This window comes from Pinus tabuliformis, chromosome 1_2, assembly GCF_031772625.1.
Source record: "Pinus tabuliformis cultivar Carrire ecotype Pingquan chromosome 1_2, CPIR1, whole genome shotgun sequence".
Taxonomy (NCBI): domain Eukaryota; kingdom Viridiplantae; phylum Streptophyta; class Pinopsida; order Pinales; family Pinaceae; genus Pinus; species Pinus tabuliformis.
In genome coordinates, this window is record NC_142298.1 from 863,987,377 (window position 1) to 864,010,945 (window position 23,569).

Here is a 23,569-nt window from a genome sequence, read left to right on the forward strand (position 1 = left end):
TGCTTGAGTTTGGAGAATCAGAAGCACTGCAGAATAGCTTTGCATCGGCGTGGAGAGCAGAGAGACTCGCACAAGATGAAGAGGACAAAATATTGTCATATCAAAGCCGTTGTTGGTGTTTCTCATTTCAAATTCGCATTCGAGGAGCTCATCCATGTTGTCTTAGCTAGTCAAACTAAATTACAATTCGATTCAGGGCATCGATTTATGCCACCATAGCTTGACTCCTGCCATCACATCTAGAGCATCTACAAATGCCTGAACTGCATACTTCTCCACTCTAGAAATCTTGTCAGTGGTAGCTTGTAAAGCATGCGAACATGAAATTTCTGCCACGAATAAAATTGTCGTTGCCCTTGAATTTGCACATTGTTCTATGTATAACATCCGATCCTTAGTTGTTCCAAATGCTTTAATTTGGCATTGAATGTATGGATGAGTTTGGGGTCCTTTTAAGAAGGAAAATTGATATGCGCATGACTCATTCATGTATTGTTCGGTAGAGAATTCTGGGTAGCCTTTGATTGACTTTTAGTCTTGTCAAACAACTGGTATTCATTTTTGAAATCTTCAATAGCTGGGGTTTGTCTAGCCTTGCTACAGTGTCCACTAAGATTGTTGAGCCTTCATTTCTTTGTGAGACAATGGCTAGAATTGATGATACATTAGAGTTGTTAAATATCCTAATTCATTCCACTATTGATGGAATGGTAAAAATTAGGTCTGATACACTTTCTAATATTAAAATTTGTCTGCAAAATGCACATGAGAAAATTGACTTTTTGCAGCTTGAATCTCAATTCCAACAAGAAGAGCTACATCAAAATAGACATCATTCTAAACGTTTTTTTGTTCAAAACATTGAGACATCCACCCATCAACAACAAGTCAATATTTTTGAAGTTCATTCAAATTTAGTACCCAATGAAGCAGTAGTTGTACATGCAGATGCAGAAGTTAAGTTTGCACTTCCCAAGCCCATCATCAGACCTTGGGAAGAGCTTGTCCATAACAAGCACAAAATTGGTCCTGGATATGACAAGGAGTGGTTCTCGCTTGTAAAGATAACTATCCTGAGTGGTCCCGAAAGATAAAACACAATGGGTTGTGGAAAGGGGTTTGTGAAGGAGAAGGAGACAATGCACCAGAAAATCAAAGTCCAGATAAGAAGCTTGTCATTTGGGAAAACAAGAACAACAAGGCCAATGATTTCATTGCAGTATCAGTAAATAAAGAGGCGAGTCACCATATTTCTCTTTTTCAAATGCCTTTGAAGCCTTAAGCAAGTTCGAGTAATTGTATGTGTCACACTTTGAACTTGAAGTTGTTCAATTGATGATAAATTTGTTCAATATTGAGTTGAAAAATGATGACCCTCTTGCCTTAGCAATCAGCAATAAGATCGATTATGCATGACATAAAATCCACTGTTTTTGAAATAAATATTCCTCTCATAGTTTATGCCAAAGCACTATATCCCACATATTCACATTATCTTGGGTCATTGCAAGCAAGTGGAAATATTAAGGAGATTACCTTGACTCCCTTAAGAAGAAGTTTTCTAAGAGAGCGAAGGATTTTTGGAAGAAGACAACTCCTTAGTCTACTAAAGAATTTGTGTGCCTTGCACAAAAAGATAAGAATAAGGGAAAATATTCTTCTAGAGGAAGAGGTGGTTGAAGAGGAAGAGGAAGGAGGAATTTTAGAGGCAGGGGGGTATACAATTTCAAGGATAAAAGTCTAATCTTCATTTCATATAATGCAATAGAGATGGACATGATACTTCTACTTGTAAGTTTCCTTGGGACATAATTGAGTAGGAAAGAAATGAAGGAAAAGGTAAAATAATTGAAAAAGGGAAAGGTAAAGCACCTGAATCCACTCATTATGTTGTGGCACATTGCAACATTGGAGTAATTGAAGGCCTATTAAATGCTTCACTTGCTTCATGGAAGGATGATTGGTTGCTTGATTCAGAAGCAACTTTCCACATGACTTTCAAGAGAGATTTCTTTGAAGAATTCACTAACAATGTTGATGGAGCAATATACTTTGTAGACAAGTCAAAACTCAAGCCATTAGGGCTTGGCATCATCAAGCTCAAACCTCCTAGTCTTCGGGACTTTCTTCTGCATGATGATCTATACCTCTCGGAGTTGAGGAGAAACTTGTTGTATTTGGTCCATATTCACTGAAAAGGACACTCCATTCATATATTTGATGGAAAGGTTTAGGTCAGAAAAGCATCATATCACTCACTTGTCATGGCGGGGATAGAAGAAGAAAGACTTCTGAAGTTGCAAGGAACCTATGCTCGTGCACAAAACTTCTCATACAATTCTCACTATGATGAAGGTACATTTCCATCAAGTCTTTTATGGCATGATAGATTTGGACACTTGAACTATGACAACCTTTAGTTGTTGAAGAAAAATGGTGTTACTGGTTTGCCTACAATTCCTAGGAAAATTAGAAATGTGATGCTTTTATCTTAGGAAAGCACAACAAATGGTCATTCCATGATTCTCATTCCATATCACATAGAAAAATTGAACTCATTCATTCATATTTATGTGGCCTAATGCCCATTCCTTTTGCAAATGGTAATAAATATATGATGACTTTTATTGATGACTACACCAGTATGTGTTGCATTTATTTATTGAAGAAAAAATCTAAGCCTTTTGATACAATTAATAACTTTCATGCATGGATTGAAAATGATGCACAATCTCATATTGGCTCTATTCACACTGATAATGGAAAATAATACACTTCAAATGAATTTGAATACTATCTTGGCTAGCATGGGATAAAACATCAAACAATTGCACCTTATAATCCCCAACATAATGGAGTATCTAAAAGAATGAACAAGACAATCTTAAATATGGTACGTTCCATGATGTTTTTCAAGAATGTAAAACTGATGTTTTTGGCTGATGCAGTTCTATGTGTTGTGTATATAAAGAATAGGCATCCATATAATGCTATAAAAAACAAGTCTCCGTATGAAATGTGGTACGGCCACAATCCTTCAGTAAGGCGTCCCAAGGTTTTTGGTTCCACCAGTTATGCCTTGATACCTAAGGAACAAATAAATAAAATTGGTGCAAGGAGTCACAAGTGAATCTTCTTGGGATACTTGAATACCTCCAAAGCATATTGTGTCTATGATGAAGTCAATAAGAAGTTTATAATATCTAGAGATGTCATCTTTATTGAATCTTCCAAGATGGACAATGTTGTTGAGGGGCAGCTTGATGGTTTGGATAGATTCAGACATGCAAAGTCTTTTCAATAATTTGATAATGAGATTCCACACCTTGAAGGGGGGATTCATATAATGGATCAATCTATGTAATCTCCTTCTAAATAACTCTCTACCCCCCATGAAGGTCCAGCCACTAATGACACTTTGAGAGACGTGATTGATGAAATTGGGAGACTGAATCTTGATTCAACCCCAACTCAGTCAACTGAGCAGCCTCAGCCATCACAAAAAGGTCCTCTAAAATGGCTAAAAAAGACATTGAAAAGTGTATGTCGTGATGAGGTTGGAAAGACAAGAATAAGAAGCTCAACCAGACAGAATGGAGGTGATATACACAATCCTAATTCACCGGTTTGTTAATTTTTGCAGCTGCAATCAAATTCCACCTTGGAAAGCTCATATGACCAAGATAATGATTTCATTATATTCCTATTTTCGAGATGACCAAAATGGACCTAAAGATCACCTTATTTGGATAAGGAAAGTTGGTTTTTTAATTTATTTATTCACTCATGTATATTGGGTTAGGTCGGCCCTAAGCATGTGTTAAATTGGATAGGTCGGCCTCAACCTCAAATGGACCCTCATGAAATCCTATAAATATAAGATAACTCAAGCTCATTTAGACACATTGATCAAGCCATCTTCTCTTCTCTTATTGTCATGGTTCGCACAGGTCTTATGGAGGAAAGATCACGCAAAGGGTCTGAAACTACAAGGTCAAATCTCACACTGATCTAGGGTTTTTTTATTCCTAGAGATTGACAAAAAATTGGGCATTTTGTCCACACAGTGGTCCTCACAGTGCCAAGGGAGCCTTGGATGCTGGCACAAAGTGTTATGGGAGTGTTTGAGAGCCTAGGGTCTATGCTGCTTAGTTTGGTTCCCCGATGCATGCACAGTATGGTCTTGAGAGCACTCAGGCTACCATAGATGCTCGCACATAAGCCTTATGAGAGTGTACAAGGTTTGAGGCAGATCTAAGTATGTTTGATCCCAAACACCGTCATCCAAATCACCTAGGAGTGTCCAGATCTTTTCCAAACACAGTCTTCTAGTTCTGCAGAGAGCATCCAGGACTGCTATAGATGCTCACACAAATCCTCCTCCCTACGCCCCAGATTCAAAGATAAGATTCTAGTATTTCGAAGATTTTTCTCAGTGAAAACAATTTTCAACAATATCCAGCAATTTACTACAGTCAGTGATGACACATTACAATCGTCAGAATCAGGGTTTTGATTATAAACACGATTAGATTTGTTTCATGGATATCATAGTTTTTTGTTGCATAGATAAAGTTATGGATCATTGTACTCTCTTTTGTTGAATCATTTGATGATGATCTAAGAAGAAGAAGATTTGCAAGGGTTTCCCCATAGTGGCTTTTTCCCTTGTCTCAGACCAATCCTGGTGTCTCTATGTGTGTGCATGCTTTTCTTCTATTATTCCTTTATGTTTCATTGCATTGATGATGATGATGATGTTCTTTCTATATAATTGCATATGCTGATGAATAATGGTGTAGATTTGAATAATGTAATGATGATATGGGGTGAACTTAATGTATTAATGAAGAAATGTAATTATCAAATCGAAAAAAATTGTAGCCCTATGAAAAATTAACATGGTATCAAAGCCAGGTTGAAGAAAATTTATGGAGATCATGCCTATGATGACACTGTTGATGGAAGCAAGAAGAGGATGGCGGAGACCTAAAATAATTCTAGGGTTTGAAGAAAACCTTAAGAAACTTGATTAGGGTTTGATGGATTCTATGAGGTTAGGGTTGGAGAGAAACCTTGGTTTATGTAAACAATATGAGATATGGAGCCTAGCTATTCAATGTGAAGATGCTCAAGAACTTGACAAATATTTGATGAAGCCCTAAATGGGATAATCCCTAGAAGACCTAGTTGGATAATTTAAGGCAACATTGGTATAAGAATGCTAACCTTAATGTTAGAGGAGTAACTATGAGATTGATATTCTAGATATCTTACTACATGTGGTCATGTATTAATAACATATGGTTAAACTAAATGTCCTAACTTGATGGAGTGACTTGATATAATTTTTTTTCATAATCTCTAAGATATGATATTGCATCTATCTTCTTCTTTGAGACTATCCTTTGATGTAAGATTGATGTCATGATGCTGATAGTCATGATAGATATATGTTATGATCTAATGGATCTATTGTTTCTTGACTCTAGTAGAGACAGGTTGATGACATAGATTTCCAGTCAGAGAGAGAATCTCTTCTCAAGATTCTTAATCTTATTACTATTTGTATTATGTACTATTGAAGTATTATTTATGTGCATATGACATTATTGATCTGCAATAAAGTCTCATATATGAAGCTTGTACATAAATTAGGGTGTCTTCTCAGGACGCAGGCATTAAACTGGGAAATCTCACCCCTAGACGCACGCATACTAAGGCCTAGCTAACGTCCAGGCAACTAAAGATGCTACCATGCTAACCTGAAGGGATTTTCCAGGGGTTTGACTACAATTGACCATAATATGAATCTTTCTGAAGCTTTCTCAACTCTAAATCAAGATGTCCCTGACATATTTTGCCACTGTAATTTGATTTCTGAGGTTGTTGGGTTAAATTGTTGATCACATAAAAATGAAGTATTGTGCATGAAATCAGATGGTCACCTGGAAGATGTCAGTTCCATAAATGTGTTGCATATAACAAGATCTTAAAGCAGGAAAAAGCTCAAATGTTTTCCATAACATGAACATGCAGACTGAATTTGTGTTTGCAAATGACCGAGGACATACATATAGATATGTCACTATGTTTGTGCTACAAGAAGTTGGCATTGATTTGGATGAATGATATAGAAGAACAATATTTTTTCATGATGCTTGACAATAACTTTGTATTAATGATTGAGATATGCTATGACTATAGATCTCTCTATGATAGCAAATTTGGACTTGACCTGATGTCTAATGATTTGATCTAACGATTGTTAATTTGACCTAATGTCAATGCTATGTGGGCATAATGACTTATGTGGGTATTTAGAAATTGGCATCCTTGTTCCTAGCATAATGTTTCAGGTAACGATATTTTTGATTCAACATGAAATTGAGACCTGCATGACTCGTCCTTGGTGTATGAATTTTCACCTAGCAACAGAAATGAGTTATGTTATGATTATGAAAATTACCTGATGAAGTTTGGATTGATACAGCATGACTGGCTACATCTTGTTGGCATGATAATAAATGAATTCAAGATTTGATATGAGCTCCACTAGTCTCCTCACTAAAAGAATTGATACTGTGATGTTGATGACTTTGAAAATGGTTATGATCTGACTTTTAAGCTTTGATAAGCTAACTCTATTGATGTGATGGTACAATATTGATTTATGTCTGGCTTTTTATGTTGGCTTAGCAAGGCATTATGCTTAGAGCATTGTATGAAGCAAGCTCCCCGATCCAATACATCTATATTTGAAAGTTATTTGATGAAGTCAGGATGGTGAGTTCCAAGGTATGACTTTTATTTTGATTATGGTTTTGTTTTTATATCCTGATGGTCTACTCTTGACAGGTGATGAGCCTTTGATGATCTAAATCAGAAGGAGATGGCTTCTGAAGCCTAAAATGATGTATCATGGCATGATGAATCGATTTCTAGAATTTGGAAAAAAAAATTCTATATTGAAAAATGTTTTCGAATAATGAAAATGAAAATCCTGGGATACTCTGATTTGAAGTTCAAAGATGTTGTTGAACTTGACATGGCATCCGATTGTTAATTGAAGCATTGATGTTCTGTTTTGAGCATCCATTTGTATATATCTATATATATATGATGTGCATAGAACCTGTATAAATTCATGCGTGAGCCGCTTCATTCACATAGTTTCCACCAAGCATCCTTTGAAATATCTACATGAGATATTCTATTTTTGAGTCTGATATATTTCTCCTATGATATGTGACTGCATGGATGTATTGTTGTTGATAGAGATTATTGGTAAGCACATTTGGATGTTGCTTTAGTATGAGATCTGCCATGATATCTTGGATGAGAGGTCCATAGTATGATTGAGGATGAGTGCAGTGTTTCTAGCATGGATGGCTGTGAGGCAAGATGAAGAAGCTCCTTAGAGAGCTGTCTGAGCATAATCTGGATATGACATGGATACATTGTGATGAGATAGAGTGAGATCCAATTGGCCGAAAATCCCATATCTATAGTTGTGACTGAGATATTCTCATATATTGAGATAGTGTAGTTGTTCGAAACAAGCTCAAGAATATGGTTGGCACCTCCTTGAGAGCGATGATGGTTATGGTATCCTTTTATGATTTATATGATTATTTATGTCCTGACATGATATTTGATTTGATGTCCTATATGAACATGAAACAACTACTATTGAGACAAGCTGATACCATATTTGTATATGATGAGAGCAGCGTTGATCAAGGACACTAAGTTAGCTCTTCCTCCCTATCTGCGCTCTCGGGGTGAGGAATTGAGTTAGAAGGGCGCATGGGGTTGAGGGAACTATGGAAAATAGGGTATGACCCCTATCTGTTACCCATAGGGTTGGAGATGTTCCTCCCGTATATTCATAGGGTTCAAGAATTCTTCTCCCCTATCTTATCTTTGCAGAGTATACCCAGTTGTCATCATACTCACAAGCAAGGCTTGTTGGGAACACCGCTCCTCATTTGGCTAACACGTTGAGAGTGTACAACCCAAGTCAATTATGATGCAGGTTTTCTAGCTCATGACTATTTTGAGTCATCGATGGGAAGATCAGTAGGAAATAAGATGGGTTGAGATAACCCTATGCGATTCCAGGTTGAGATTGAGGTCCATGATGAGATACCATGGTTGAGATGTGCTCACCTCTATGTTTTGATATCGTAATTCTTGATATGGGGTTATAGATGTATAGCCCCTTCATGAGACTCCAAGTCGAGATGTGTTCCCTGATGTGGTTCGAGGTTGAGATGTGCTCCTTGATGATATGGTCTCCGATGATGATTGATGATGATATTCCCGGTAGTATCCAGCTGGTAGAGATTCCAGGTAGCAGCCTAATACCTAGAGGGTGGTAGCTTAAACTCCCATCCGGTAACAAAATCTTCTTCTTCTACATTCAATAATGTTGAGCATATGAGCAGGAACAATCAAGAGATAAGCATGAATAAACAATGGATATATCAAGATGTCCATTGATGATTTGTGATGATGAGATACTTGAGGTGGTCATGGTATGATGATTACATGAAATAGATGATCAGGGAAGATACGTGATGACACTTGAAGACACCATAATGGCATATTGATCGATGGACATATATTGGCAAGTGGAATTCTCCCTAGTTGAGAGGGAGTGTTAATTTTTTCAATTGCCATCAAATTCCACCTTGGATAGCTTAGATGACTGATATAATGATTGAATTAGATTCCTCTTTTCGAGAGGACCAAAATTTACCTAAAGATCACCTTATTTGGACAAGTGAAAGTTGGTTTTTGAATTTATTTAGTCACTCATGTATATTGGGTTAGGTTGGCCCTAATCACATTTTAAATTGGAAAGGTTGGCCACAACCCCAAGTGGATCATCATGAAATCCTATAAATAGAATAGAACTCAAGCTCATTTGGACATATTGATTAAGTCATCTTCTCTTCTCTTATTGTCTTGGTTCGCATAGGTCTAATAGAGGAAAGCTTGTGTAAAGGGTCCAAAACTATAGGGTCAAAGCTTGCATTGATCCAGGGTTTTCTGATTCTTGGACATTGGAACAGAACTTGGAATTTTAGTCCGTAGACACTAGCACACAGTGGTTCGGACAACATCTAGGGAGCCTTGGACGCTGGCACAGAGTGTTATGGGAGCGTCCGGGAAGCTACGGTTTCTGCTGCTTAGTTTGGTCCCTGGATGCACGCACAGTATGGTCCTGAGAGCCTCTAGGTTTTCATAGATGCTCACATAGATTCCTTATGAGAGAATCCAAGGTTTGAGGAAGATCTAGGTATGTTTGACCTGGTAGATCCTCATCCAATTCACCTGGGGGCATCCAGATATTTTCCAAACGTGGTCTTCCAGTTTTGCAGAGAGTATATAGGACTAACATAGATGCTTCAACAACTCCTCCTCCTTGAGTTCGAGACTCAAAGGTAACATTCCTGTATTCTGAACATTCCGCTCTGTGACAACAATGTTCAATAATATCTAGAAGTTGACTACAGTCAGTGACAACACACTACAGTCCTCAGAATCGGGGTTTTGATTATAAGCATGATTATATATATTTCATGGATATCATAGTTGTTTTATTGCATAGATAAAATTATGGATCCTTGTACTCTATTTTGCTAAATAATTTGATGACGATCTAGGAAGAAGAAGATTTGCAAGGGTTTTCCCCATAGTGGGTTTTCCCCTAGTTTCAGACCAATCCTAGTGTCCCTATGTGTGTGCATGATTTTATTCTATTGTTCCTTTATGTTCCACTACATTGACAATGATGTTGTTGGTTTTTCTATATAATTGCATATGCTGATGAATAATGGTGTAGATCTGAATAAGGTAATGATGATATGGGGTGAACTTAATGTATTAATGAAGAAATGAAATTATCAAAGAAAATAACAATGTAGCCCTATGAAAAATTAACACCGGCTGATATGGATGTTTCTTATGATTGTGAACTGATTTTTTCTACAGATTTGAACAAATTTCTTCAAATAAGTCACTTATCATGATGCATGGAAAGAACCGATGCATAAAGAATATGATACTTTGATAAAGAATGTCACCTAGAAGTTGGTTAATCCTCCATTGGGAACCAAACCAATTGGTTGCAAGCGGGTCTTCAAAAACAAGTATAAAGCAGATGGCTCACTTAACAAGCATAAAGTGAGGCTTGTGGAAAATTGTTTTTCATAGAAGGAAGGGGTTGACTATGAGGAGACTTCCCCCCAACAACAAAATTGGCAACCGTCTGGACACTCTTTGCCTTGGCATCACAAAACAGCTTGAAAATCCATCAAATGGATGTAAAAATGGGTTCTTGAATGGATATCTGAAAGAGAATTTTTTTTATGTTCCAACCAAAAGGATTTGTTGTGAAGGGTTAGGAACAAAAAGTATGCAAGCTTGTAAAATCCTTGTATGGCCTCAAGCAAGCACCGTGAACCTAGTACGAGAAGTTAACTGAGCATCTTCTGAAACTAAACTTCAAACATTATGATCTTGATCATGCAATTTTGTTTTTCAAGAAAGTTGGAAAAATAATTGTATATCTTGTAGTGTATGTAGATGATCTTCTGATGACATGGAACAATGAGAGTTACATTGCATCCATAAAGAAGGAATTAAGGAAAGGTTTTGAAATGAAAGATTTGGGCTATTTTCACTACTATCTTGGTATTGAGGTAACTCAATATCGAACTTTATATTCCTCTTTTAGAAGAAGTACATTGAGATATGTTGAACAGATTTAGCATGGATGAGTGCATTCCTTTAACTACTCCAATGGAACAAAACTTAAAGCTCACATCCAGTGAAGGAAAATAATTTGATGATGCAACAAAGTATATACAACTCGTAGGAAGTATCCACTGCCTATCTACTACCAGGCCATACATTTCATTTGACCTCTCTAGGTTTATGCAAAATTCTTGTGAGGGTCATTAGTCTGTCATTAGTCTATTTTAAAAGGATTTATAAATTACTTGAAGGGAACTCAAGACTTTTGACTTAAGTATACACAGGTGGGCGACTTCATCTTGATTGGATACTCTGATTCAAACTTTGATGGAGATAAACAAAATGGGGTATCTACTTCAGGTTATGTTATGAGTCTTGGATCAGGAGTTGTCTCATGGAGGTCACGCAAATAATCAGTTCCAGTAGATTCCACAACTGAGGCAGAAAATGTGGCAGCAATTGAAGTAACAAATGAAATTTTATGGCTCAAGAAAATTCTACAATATTTGTAGGAAAAAACAAGTGCATTCAACTCCTCTCTTGATTGACAACACTTTTGCAATAAACTTGGCCAAGAACCCAAAATTCCATGATTAAACGAAGCACATTAATACAAATTTCCATCTGTTTCGCCATCATGTTGAGTCCAAGACAATCCAGCTACGTCATTGTTCCACAAATGAGCATATTGAAGACATCTTCACCAATGCGCTTGGTAGAGAAAAGTTTGAAAGATTCAGAATGATGCTTGGACTCACCAACACCCCTTCATATTAAGGGGGGGAATGTTGATACCTAATCTTTGGGATTATGTAAATCCATGTAAATATTGTAAATAAAAAATAAAGAGAATTGGAAGATGAAGAGACATTTGGAGATGAAACCCAACAGTCTCCCTTTCCATGTATATATCCATGTTCCATCTTAATGCAAAGTACAATTCAATTCGTGGAGTTACCTCCTAGTCTAACAAGTTGAATCTGACAAATAACCTCATTTCCCTTATCAACAACCAACATGAAACATGTAATTCTGAAATACACAAGATCAAAATAAATTGAGAAATTGGAATCTTTACTAGGACCATCAATATGCCCTGATTTAGTCGACCTTCCTCCAACAATGGTGGTTACACTTGCACCAACCAATGTATCCTTCCTCAAATAGAAAGATCATGCATATTGTAGCTAGTTTTGAGTCTTTGCCACTGGAAAGACGTCTGCTAGAACATAACCAACATTAAAAAATTTCTAAGTTCAATTATTCAAGAAGATTCAATAAATCTCAAAATGAATTCACAATAATAACAAACTTGTAAACCAGAGTTTGAAGGTTTTGACTGGCATTCTTTGAACCATAAACCATATTGATATTCTTAATGACTATTTCATTTGTAAATCTTTCAGTATACTTGAATAAAGTATATTAAATGTATAATGATTTAGAAACCATGCTTGTTTAACTCATCCATGTCCTTTGTTACAATATCCATCCTTTTTCTCCATGATTCTTTGAATCTTTACATCAACCCAACCCCAAAAACACCCCACTCAAAAACCCAAATCCAATGTGTTTTATACATATAGCAATCACAAACATTGGTTGAAGTTGGAAATGGAGGGAGAATGAGACCACCGAACTACCCAAACCCTGAAAGTGACTGTTGTTGCAACCATTCAAAGGGTTGGAATTTCAAAAGTGAATGGCTTGAGGAAATCCTGTTACTAGCCAAGGCTACATTGCACCGTCTAGAGGAACAAATTTGAGAGCTTAAGGACCATGTTTATCATCAGGCCTTACGCAATGCATTCAGTAACCATAGTATTTTCCCATCCCCATTCAAGGTCAGATGTTGTGATGATTATACATCAAATCACTATAGTCGACAAGCTTAATTTCCATTGGCTTATAAACACCTTCAGTTTCTAAATTGCATATATCCAACCCACCCGTCAGTACAAATCCAAATTCTTTTGCCTACCACAATGCACTCCATGTCATAATCTCACAGAACCATCTAGTGCCCCACCTTGACAGGCATGCTCTACTCCATACCTTAAATTTACTATTTACTTATTTCATCATAGGTTTGTGAGCACAATAACCCTATCCTAGTGAGATTGTTTGCAGATCTATAACAATGAAAAATTCAACCAAATACCAAAATCCCAGTGAGATTTGTTTGCAGAAATGGAACAATGATGGATTTAACCAAATCATGCAGATCAGATAATAATAATGGGACTTAATAATCCTTCTTGCAAATTATTTTATTATAAAAACACCATATTTCGATAGACATAATGTTTTCTAGAGTGATGATGAATAATAATAACAATGATTGGAGGAGGTATGTGTGGCTTGATATCTTGGCAACCATTATTCCCATTGCACTGAGATTGGGCTATCATTTAACACACATAATTTTTAGGGCATGGGGTTGTCATGTAGAGCCCATAGAAAAATAGATACCTTGAAATATTAAAATGAAAACATACATAACATTTATAGATGGTATTATATTGTTAATTCATTGCAAGAAAAAAATAAACACATGAAAATAAAATAAGAGAACATTTCTTAACATAGAAAATAAAATTACCACAACTACAAAAAACTTGGGTTTTAATAAAATGTCCATAGACATGAAACAATTAATTAATATAGTAAAATCACAGACTATTCACAAGTTATATTGTGGCTACTATAGCCTTAAAAGACATTCGAAACTCTACATATTTTCCTTTGAGTGATGCAATGGTATGCCCCCTTCAATGTTTATTTTCTCCCTCAATTCAACAACATCCATTCAAGTATGTGGGAAAGTGGACAGTCTCGAGTGAGTGGTGCCCTTTGACTTTGGGTCAATTATTGGGAACTGATTCAATTTAGATTAAGGGTAGAAGGGAGTAGATGAAAGTGTACAAAAAGGTGTAGAAGGGATGCAAGTATTGGAGCTATTGTTTGAGCCCGACTTTGTCTCTCTGCGAACCATTGGATGTGCAAGGAATCCATTCAAATGAGAAAACTCTTTGCAAAGAGGTTGAAGACGAGGCTCATTGAATAGGGAAGTGAATGCCCTTCTCTCCATAAGTGTCTTCTTCTTCTAAGTGGAATGATTTGCCATGGGAAGAGGCCTTGAAGGGCTCTTGTGATGGGAAACAAGGGATTTATGATAGTTTTTTGAGGATGATGAGAAAGAAGCATTGGTGTCCACTTATGAAGTGTGGCTTGTTTCAAACTTATGATTAGCCATTTTGATTGAGAGCCCATGGCTACCTTTTGAAGCTTTGATGGTATTTTTGCATGAAACCACATAATGAAAACCCTCTTCATTGATCTCCATCCGCTGCTGCATACTGCACTTCCGACAACTGGAGCGGAATATCTAGCCATAGTGGGTGTTTCCTTTTGAGTGGTGGTAAGGGGCCCTTGCAGCCAGAAATCGAATCATTCTCTGGGCTCTTCTCCTCTAGGACATCGAGACACAGAGACAAGATGCTCTGCTGCACTTTTTTTGCCTACCTTTTCCCCCATTTCTTTGCAACAGATTCTAATATTTGATTGCTAATCGCTAGCACAACTTATTCTTTCCTCCAACAATCTCTTTGTTCCATTCCCCTCATCATTCTCCGCATGTTATTACTTGTAGATTCTAAGTATACAGAACAATAATATTTTCGGGCTCTTCCCAGATTCGATTCTTAGAGACAAAATCCCCATCGAGCTAGGAAACTTAACCAATCTACTATCGTTGCACTTGAACAACTTATTCTTGAACAACAATAGGTTAAGTAGGAGCCAGGCCTTCGAATTTGATGTGCAAGATTTGGATGGAGACAAATCCCACATGTCAATTTTCGATGTGCGAGATTTGGATGGAGATGAAGCCCACATGTCAATTTTCGGTTGGAAGAAGGAGGATTGATGCCAGCAAAACTAAAGTTACGCAGTAAAGTTGCACCTTCACTTAATTTGTATGTGGACCTATGGGTTATGGGCCCACATTTACATCAGAAGCCTTTGCATTAGTGGACTTTTACAGAAACTCGACCAATCACCAAACAATGGAATAACACATAATACGCCATCAAACGTCGGTCCCACTTCGAATGCATAAGACTGGACCCCAAATGAAATAAACCCGTGTCTATAAACTTCTCGGTTTTGCTCAGGACATTAACCTCCACACATGTTCATGCGCGATTACCATTCGATCAGTCCCGCAATGAACGGTCCAAATCGCCGAATCTCAACGAGGGTTTCAGCCCGTTGAATAAATGCTCATCGCATCTGATTTCCAAAGTATCGCTCGTACATTTTTCGACGCAATATCCATCCAATCTCGGATTCAATGGACGGTCGTGATCACCTGCGGACTTCAATTAATTAAGATATGGTTCATAAACCTCATCGGGTCCATTTTCTGGAAACCACTTATGGTTTTGAGACTGCGCGAGAATCCGCTTCCACCTATGAAAACCACTCTTCCGCTAATTAATGCCCTTGTTTCTATGCCACATGATGACCGTAGATCTTTGCCCATCAGACGGCTGCGACGGCTCCTTCGGATTCCTCTTCCTCCATTAATATCCATCGATCTAAATGATCCAACGGTTCCCGTTCTTTTCTGCCTACGTCGTTGATCCTTTGCGCATTTATGGAATTTGCTTTAAAAAATTGTCTGTCTCTGTCATACTCATTAAAGCACTCACATACTCCATACAACATTCAATCTAGGATACCATATAAACATTGGATCGCTATCGATCCTTATAATGATCGATGGTCGATCAATAAACTCGTAACACAGAATTTAACTCACACTAAAGGATATATCTGTAAACACAAACACATGAAATTCACACAATATTTCCATTATATATATATAGAAATAGATTACAATCTAAGGCATTTCAGCCTTAGGCACAAATTCTCCTTCAACTACATTGTATTCTCACTCTTTGTCTATGCTCCCTTTATCTCACAATACAGACTCTCTTTATACAGGAAAGTACACAAGCATGGATCATCTCAAATCCATGATTTCCTCTCACAAATCACCTAAATCTCTGTATTCGCATACATGGCAAATAATTACATTAAATTAAGTCTTCTTGAGACTTATCAATTCCATCAAATTTGCTATGTTTAAATCGAATTTGCCCCTGTTTCCAATGATTGTCCACATTTCCCCTTTCACAACTTTAGCTTTGACTTTTGATTCAATGTGGTCAGATGCTCCTGCATTAGACTCCCAAGGTACAAAAATTTATGACCTCCTGATAATATGCTTCTCCTTCATCCCTTAGAAATTCTACCCACCTCCTTAGTGGATTTGCCTTCATGATCTTTCTGTGAGCTGCAACAAAACCTCTGTAGTAACAGTCTTCCCTGCTACATGATACCTCACCAAGCTTCTCTCCTAGCATAGTCTTTCGGCATCTCTCTGGTTCTCTCTTCTATGAACCATTAGAGCACTCCATGCTCTAGGTTGTTGCAATCTTCTCACCTTCTTCTAAAGATCACAAGCTCACTAGTGTTCAACATAACTATACCTCCTCCTTTCACACACAAAATCTTCTTTCTTCTCTCAGGAAACCTTTCCCTGCTCTAATACCACTAATGATGCCAACAAAATTGCAGTTACGCAGTAAAGCTACATCTTCACTTAATTTGTACGTGGACCTGTGGGTTATGGGGCCCACGTTTACATCGAAATCCTTTTCATTGGTGGATTTTAACAAAAACCCGACCAATCACCAAACAGGGAAATAACACATAACCCGTCAATGAACGTCAGCGCCACTTCGAACACACAAGGCCAGACCCCAAATGAAATAAACCCGCGTCTATAAACTTCTCGGTTCTGCTCAGGCCATTAACCTCTGCACATGTTCGTGCGCGATTACCATCCGATCAATCCCTCAACGAACATTCCAAATCACCGGATCTCAATGAGGGTTTAAGCCCATTGAATAAATGCTCATCGCGTTCGATTTCCAAATTATCGCTCATGCATGTTTCGACACGATATCCGTCCGATCTCGAATTCAATGGACGGTCCTCATCACCTACAGACTTCAACTAATTAAGATATGGTTCATAAACCTCATCGGGTACATTTTCTCGAAACCACTTATGGTTTTGAGGCCGCGCGAGAATCTACTCCTCGCTACGAAAACCACTCTTCCACTGATTAACGCCCATGTTTCTATGACACGCGATGACCGTAGATCTAACGATTCTGTTGATCTGATGGTTTTAGGCTTCTTTGGTTTTTCTCACAAGTTTATCAGAATTTTTCCTTTTTCCTCTATGATTTAAGTGCTTCCCCAGATTTAGAGCCTCACTAATGTATTCAAAGTTTAGCTAATTAAAGTTCTAGGAGTCGAAACACATTCGACTTAAATTATTTATTTATTTATTTAAGGATGAAAATAAAGTTATGTGATTAGTTGAATTTGCCATCGTAATTAATTGATGAGTTTATAATATATTAAATTATAACCTGATGACATAAGTTATGCAAGCAGTCAAAATTCCAAGTTAAAAGGAAGAACCAAAGTAATTTTCTGTAAGCCAGATTTAGACAGGCTCGATAATTTTACCCAAGTTAGACCTGCCTCAATTAAAACTATGATCGAAGAGTTAATACTTTTCCTTAATGCTGGTTAAATTCCGAAATTACCATCAAATCATGTTTGAAAGAAAAGATTTGTGTCAATAAGAATTTGATTACGGGTGTGTCAATAAGAGTGGGGAGAAAAGAGTGGGGAGAAGGAAGGATCAGAAGACAAATTACCACAATGTTACATGTGTCATAACGTCGTGTATCCCAGAATAAAGCGGCACATTCCACGCCAGTGGACTCGATGTTCAATTTTCCATTTTACAATTCTGAGCCATTCAATGTTCAAACTACTGTTTCCATGTAATTTATCTTATACAAAGCCAGAATTTGAAGATGGCCTGCTTCAACACACGCCACGCCGGGCACATGGGTTACCTTCTTCAATATCGAATTGAATGAATTTCCACTAATATAGTCCATATCTATAACGCAATTATTCTAGTCCAAATCTCTGAAACTACACGAAGTAAATTAAAAAACTAATGCAGATGCGTACTTGAACATTGAACAGAGAGTCTTCCACCAAACGTTTTTTTCAACTACTTCCGGCGGATTTTTCACCAGGTAGGAATGAACGTGGAAGCTACAGAACACGCAGAAACTGCAACAAAAATGGAGACAACAGTAACGGAAGTAGGTATTCGCCCTTTGTCCTTCCTCATAAACATCGCCTCGAATATAGGATAACTAATTATCACTATGAAGCTGCACAAAACTAACTGCAAAATCATACAATCAAAAGCCTGATATCCTTCTCGCATGATTCTTGCTAGTCCACGGACCAACGATATCAAGTTTATTATTGCGAATGTTGCAGGTGGGACAAACATAGCAGATGCCACACCAAACTCCAACATTTCCTCCTCATATCTTTTCGCTGCTTCGTTATCCACTACTTTGCTTGTCACCTCGAAGCTTACCTCCGATAAACCGAGCATCTTGCAAACAACTTGGATTAAAGCAAACAAATAGGATGACACGCCTTTAATCATCCACATCCTCTGTTCGTTCCACCAACTCTTAAACGAACCCCCGATGAACAAAAACTCTATCAGACTGTACCCATATGCAGATCCTGCTAATGAGACAAAGAGGATGAACCATGGATTTGAAGCCTATTCATTGCCACAAACTTAAAATCATCAGTAATGAAAATGAGGACTTCGTCTTGGTCTGTCATGTAGAAATATGGAAGAATTTGATAAGGAAAAATTACCTTGGGAAATAATGATACTCCATTAAACATGGCGAGGGCAGGAAGTAAACCGTAGCAAAGTATATATAAAGAAGAGGGAGCCCATAGACAGAGAAGACCATAACACATACAATGGGTTATACTTGTCCGTTGAAAGTCATAAACATATGCGCAAAACCTACTGAAGAAAAACTCCAAGGATCCGGCACTCCATCTTTGGATTTGAATGAGTGTGTCATTCATGTTCACTGGCGCGCCACCTAAAAATGCTTTTCGGCTTGGATTGCAGTAAATAGATTTCCACCCTCTGCACTGTATAACGAAACCTGTCAATAGATCTTCCACAGCACAGCCATAAATCATGCCAACCTGCAATTTATGAAGTTCAATTTCAGGGATATATATAGAGGGTACGAAACTTAAAAGTGAATTACAAATAAAACTGCAGGTTGGAATTTTGCCTCTTTGCCCCACAGGGTGTTCTCCTCCCAGGCGCAATTGGCAAGATCCCTTGCATCTTTCAGCATCTTGGATGGACTCGTTTGAGCTCTACAAGTGGAATAGCCTTTAAGCGATTTGGACGACGCATGCCTTACTTCCTTCCCACATAAAGCATACCGGCGGTGAATGCATCCAGTGCCCGCGTATAGTGGACCTTCGAGACCATCCATTCCTTTAAATTGACACTGCAAGTGACGATTTCCCCGTTAGGTTCAATGCATGGTTGGGCAACTTAAGATCCTACTGGTAAAAGGTACGGATTATACTCACATAGCAAAACCTCAAGTGATTGTTTGCGTACAGATCGTTCCTTGTGATGCCATGAAAGCCTTGAGGGAATTGGACGTACGCAAACTGGTGACCTGTTTGTGGGTCCAAGAAAAAGCACATGGCTTGCCGAAGTGCTTCACAATTGTTGGTGAACATGTCGCAATCAAGAGTGAGAATAAACGGCGCATTGCTCATTAAGCCGGAGATTCTAATCTGTCGACATCACAAACCAGCCGTAATATGAGGTGACCACATTTCTAAAACAAGACAAATATTACCAGAAGATTGCAAATATTACCAGAACATTAAGAGCGCCGGCCTTGTAATGGTGAGGAATTCCTGGTCGCTTTTCACGGGAGACATAAATAAGAGTGGGCAGATCATTGCCCTGAATGTCCTTGTCATCTCCGTTTTCCAGTAGAATCTGCATATACATTCGAAAGATTCGTAGAGAAGAAGACACAATCGACAAATGTATAAGTAGAAATTCTGGTGATTTCAACTAATGTTAGCACGGCATCTGCACATATCAAGCAAGGTTCATAGGAGTACCTGAACAATACTCGGATGATCTCGCCTAGTGCTTCCCAAAATCCAGTCTTTGAAGCCCGTGTGTTCTTTCTGTTTGTCATCTGGAACACTTCCCATCTCCACGGCATTATTGATACGATCCTTCATTTCCAAATACGCTTTCTGATAGAAATAATAAAACGAAAGAAGAACTGCATGTATAAGGATGTGGAAGAAAATAAATAAATAAGAGAGAGCTCGGTCGCAACTCAATTGGCGTTCACCATGTTATTTGTTCAGAAGTGTGAAGTATTATTTGAAGTATATGATATCTGTTTTAAATCGCTACGATATATTCAATAAACGATGTATTAGAACTGGTCATGTGGTTTCACCTCAAAATATAATGCTACCTAATAATCTAGCCCAACCTGGTTATCAATTCCTTTGATTAAAAGGACCAAAAATATTGTTTTTTACCTTTACACTCTTCCATTCTTTAGTAAAAGACATATTCTCGTTTTCCTGAGCAGAGCTTGCCGAGAAATATGCCTCTGGTGATCTGTCTTGATTGGTATAGTTATAACAAAATGGAAGCCAAATCTTTGCAAAACGTGAAGCTTCGAAGAGAGCATAAAATGTAAGCGAGGATCCTCCATCATCAGAAACATAACATGACAGTTTTCCTACAGGATAGTCTACAGCCAAAGCCGACAGTACTGTGTTTATGACCGTCAGTGGGGGTTCTTTGATGGGATCAGCGGTGGATATAAATATATCAACAGGCGGTAGATCGTTCTCAAACCTGCCCATTTTCGTGAAGTAAATTATATTCATTTGACATACCCATGAAAATGTTTAAAAAAGCATAGATGAGCAAACTATTAACCCTCGTAACGTTTAAAAGCATATTTAATTGTGGTCGTGCTGGAAGATAGATGAGCAGATTATTACCTCTTAGAAAGTCTATCTGGGAAGACTTTTCGCTCAACAGGCCGCCACCTGATGGCCTGCTCCAAAATCCAACCGTAGGCGAAGCCTAGTTCTGCCACAAATATCACAATCCATGGCCAATAATCCTCACTCGGGATATGCATCAGCCGATAATAGATGAGACCAATTATTGCAAAAAAGTGGGCGCAGCCATAAACTCTGTATATGAAGGATTTCTTTTCCAGTGTCGTATACAGAGGAAAGCCCTTAGGCTCCATCGCCAGCTTGTCACAGTCAGTAATTATCAAAGACAGAGTAAGACCAGACCACGTATGCTTTTGGCTTCTTTACTTTCACAGGCACAGTATTGAACATTCTGATGCATTCAACCTTCTGGCCATTCTTATGGAAACGAAATATTGATTGTGTCAAGGCATTGTCTAGTGGATACCATTATAAATGTGTGGCTAACCGTCTGTCTATGATAGGTAACCAGGAGTGAGTTCATGGAGAGTATACATTTTACCATATATATTTTTTTTTAAATCAGGGTGATTTAAAAACCCTAATTTAAAAGTTTGTTAGTCAATATATTAAAAAATTATGACTCAGCAAACAAGATAAAAAGTTATGACTCAGCAAACAAGAACTCAAGTCAACTGCCTATACGTTAGATATACTAAAAGATTTATAACTTAACAAGGGAAACCAATGGAAACCAGCCCGGGGAGCCCACAATAAGCATTTTGAAATAGATTGTGGATTTCTTGACTACTCATCCGTCATGGGTGAGGTCACATATTTAACCTCACCCATGCCATTGAAATAGATTGTGGATTTCTAGAATACTCTGGCATCCGTCATGGGTGAGGTCAAATATTTAACCTCACGCAGGTCAGTCTAATACCGAAAAATATTAGCAATCCTCTTAAGCTTAGGGTTTTCCAATCATTAAATTTTCTCAATTATTATCACAATTGCTGATTACTCCTGTGGTTTAATTGTGAGATGAATATAAAATATATTTAAGAGTTTGAGTGGGCTTAATGGTTAAGAGCATGTGTTTTTTTAAGAGATCACAAGTTCAAAAACAAATGGGTAGAATATTTATGTTTTTATAGACTGTGTTCATATATTTTAATAGTGAAATCATCGACCTTAAAATTCAATAATAAAAATATTTTCTTGATTGTTTATATTAATATCAATGTGGAATGGAAAGTATGAGTTACAATATGTTTTATTTGGACTGTTAATTATTATTTTTTTAAATTCGATTGACAGGGGATTGAATTTTCCATCATTCGATATATAAAGTCTTGCTAACAATTTTTTTTTGGCTAATTACACTGGCAACACGTTTTCTTGTTAATTATATTATCATTAATAGAAAATAACTAATTAATATTTTTTATTATTTATAAATATAAATTAATTTATAAATTATTATATTACAATTGATTAAATAAAATTATAATAATAAAATAATATATTCCCAAATAGAATTTGACATCAATGGTTCCTAAAATGTTTAATTTGTGATAAACGGCTATTTATTTGCATGTACCACACATAAATACAGTTGTGCTAATATACGGCTTTGGTATTTGGTGGGTCAACAAAACCACGGCCCTTGCGTTCCGTAAAATATGTACGTATGACCGAAAACATGGAGCATGAATTGAACCGCATGGCCATTTATGTAAGTTTGTCTTATTGAAACATTGAATATTCCAATTAATATATAGTACATAATACAATATTACATAATATTGTATTATGCTAGGGAATTTAAAATGAAAAATATATATTATATAATATTAATTTTATTATATAAATTAAATGATTAATAAATCTTAATAAATTAAGAAATGTATTATTATATTTAATAATATATTTTATATGGTTAAAATTATAATGAATTATATATACTTATAGAGAGAGAGTCAACTAAATTATAATAGTAAATAATATCTATTATTATATTTCATTTGATATGACATTTGTTAATATGCTTTTTTTTAATTAGTTAATTTAATTAAAAAATAAAAAATGAATAATTATTTGTGAGATAAATCTCAATTCTTAAATTATTAATTATTATTAAGAATATTTTAGAATATTCTATGGACATTAAATCTCTATCATCCACCTAATAATTGTTGATAATTAAATTAAAATTCTAAAACTTTATTGCAAAATAAACACACCGATTGACATAATTATTTATTGAATTGAGGTTTTTGTGATCCATAATATTTGTAAGAAGAGTTTCAGCGTAAATCACATGTAGACAACCTTTGTCGACGCGTTATCGTCAGGACAAGTTGAGAAGTCAGATCATAGCTCGGAGTTAAATAGGGAGAGCAGCTCTTCCAAATGGCTAGGTGTGACCATTAATGGCTATAAAAATGGCTAAATTATATAATAATATTTAATGATCATCGTGGGGTGTGTTCGTAACAAATAACTCAATAATTTATATAATATATTAAATTATAGAATCATGTAATATTTCATTTTTATTTTTAAAATTCAACATTTTATACTTTTTCATTAATAAATTTTATTAGTAATTAATTTAATTATTTAAGATCAAAGTCAATCAAGGTTGAGTATAGGGGTCTCCTTAACATTTTATTATTATTATTATTATTTAATTAATTATTTTTTAATATATTTAAAAAAATCAAGATTTAAATTTTGGTTAAGCATGGACATGTTCATTTTTAAAGAACTTTCACTAGCGTCCAATTCTT

General features: G+C 36.6%; 1 protein-coding gene across 1 annotated transcript; it reads right to left on the reverse strand.

Annotated features, from left to right (window-relative positions):
• Nucleotides 1–17,816: 17,816 nt before the first annotated feature.
• Nucleotides 17,817–21,200, reverse strand: LOC149208658 (cellulose synthase-like protein E6). Its single transcript, XM_089394112.1, has 8 exons — nt 20,832–21,200; nt 20,358–20,682; nt 19,920–20,060; nt 19,666–19,791; nt 19,368–19,580; nt 19,058–19,282; nt 18,618–18,965; nt 17,817–18,516 (listed from the first exon to the last, which is right to left on the reverse strand). The coding sequence occupies exons 1-8, from the start codon at nt 21,086–21,088 to the stop codon at nt 17,959–17,961; spliced, it is 2,193 nt and encodes a 730-aa protein (XP_089250238.1). The 5' UTR covers nt 21,089–21,200; the 3' UTR covers nt 17,817–17,958.
• Between the last annotated feature and the right edge of the window lie 2,369 nt (nt 21,201–23,569).

Bases quoted from the DNA above. Each gene is read 5' to 3' on its own strand.
- LOC149208658 (XM_089394112.1), bottom strand. From the start codon at position 21,088: ATGGAGCCTAAGGGCTTTCCTCTGTATACGACACTGGAAAAGAAATCC. The intron at 20,683-20,831 runs GTAATAATCTGC...GAAAATGGGCAG, and splicing joins CCAGATAGACTTTCTAAGAG to GTTTGAGAACGATCTACCGC. The intron at 19,792-19,919 runs GTACTCCTATGA...ATGTATATGCAG, and splicing joins ATCATCCGAGTATTGTTCAG to ATTCTACTGGAAAACGGAGA.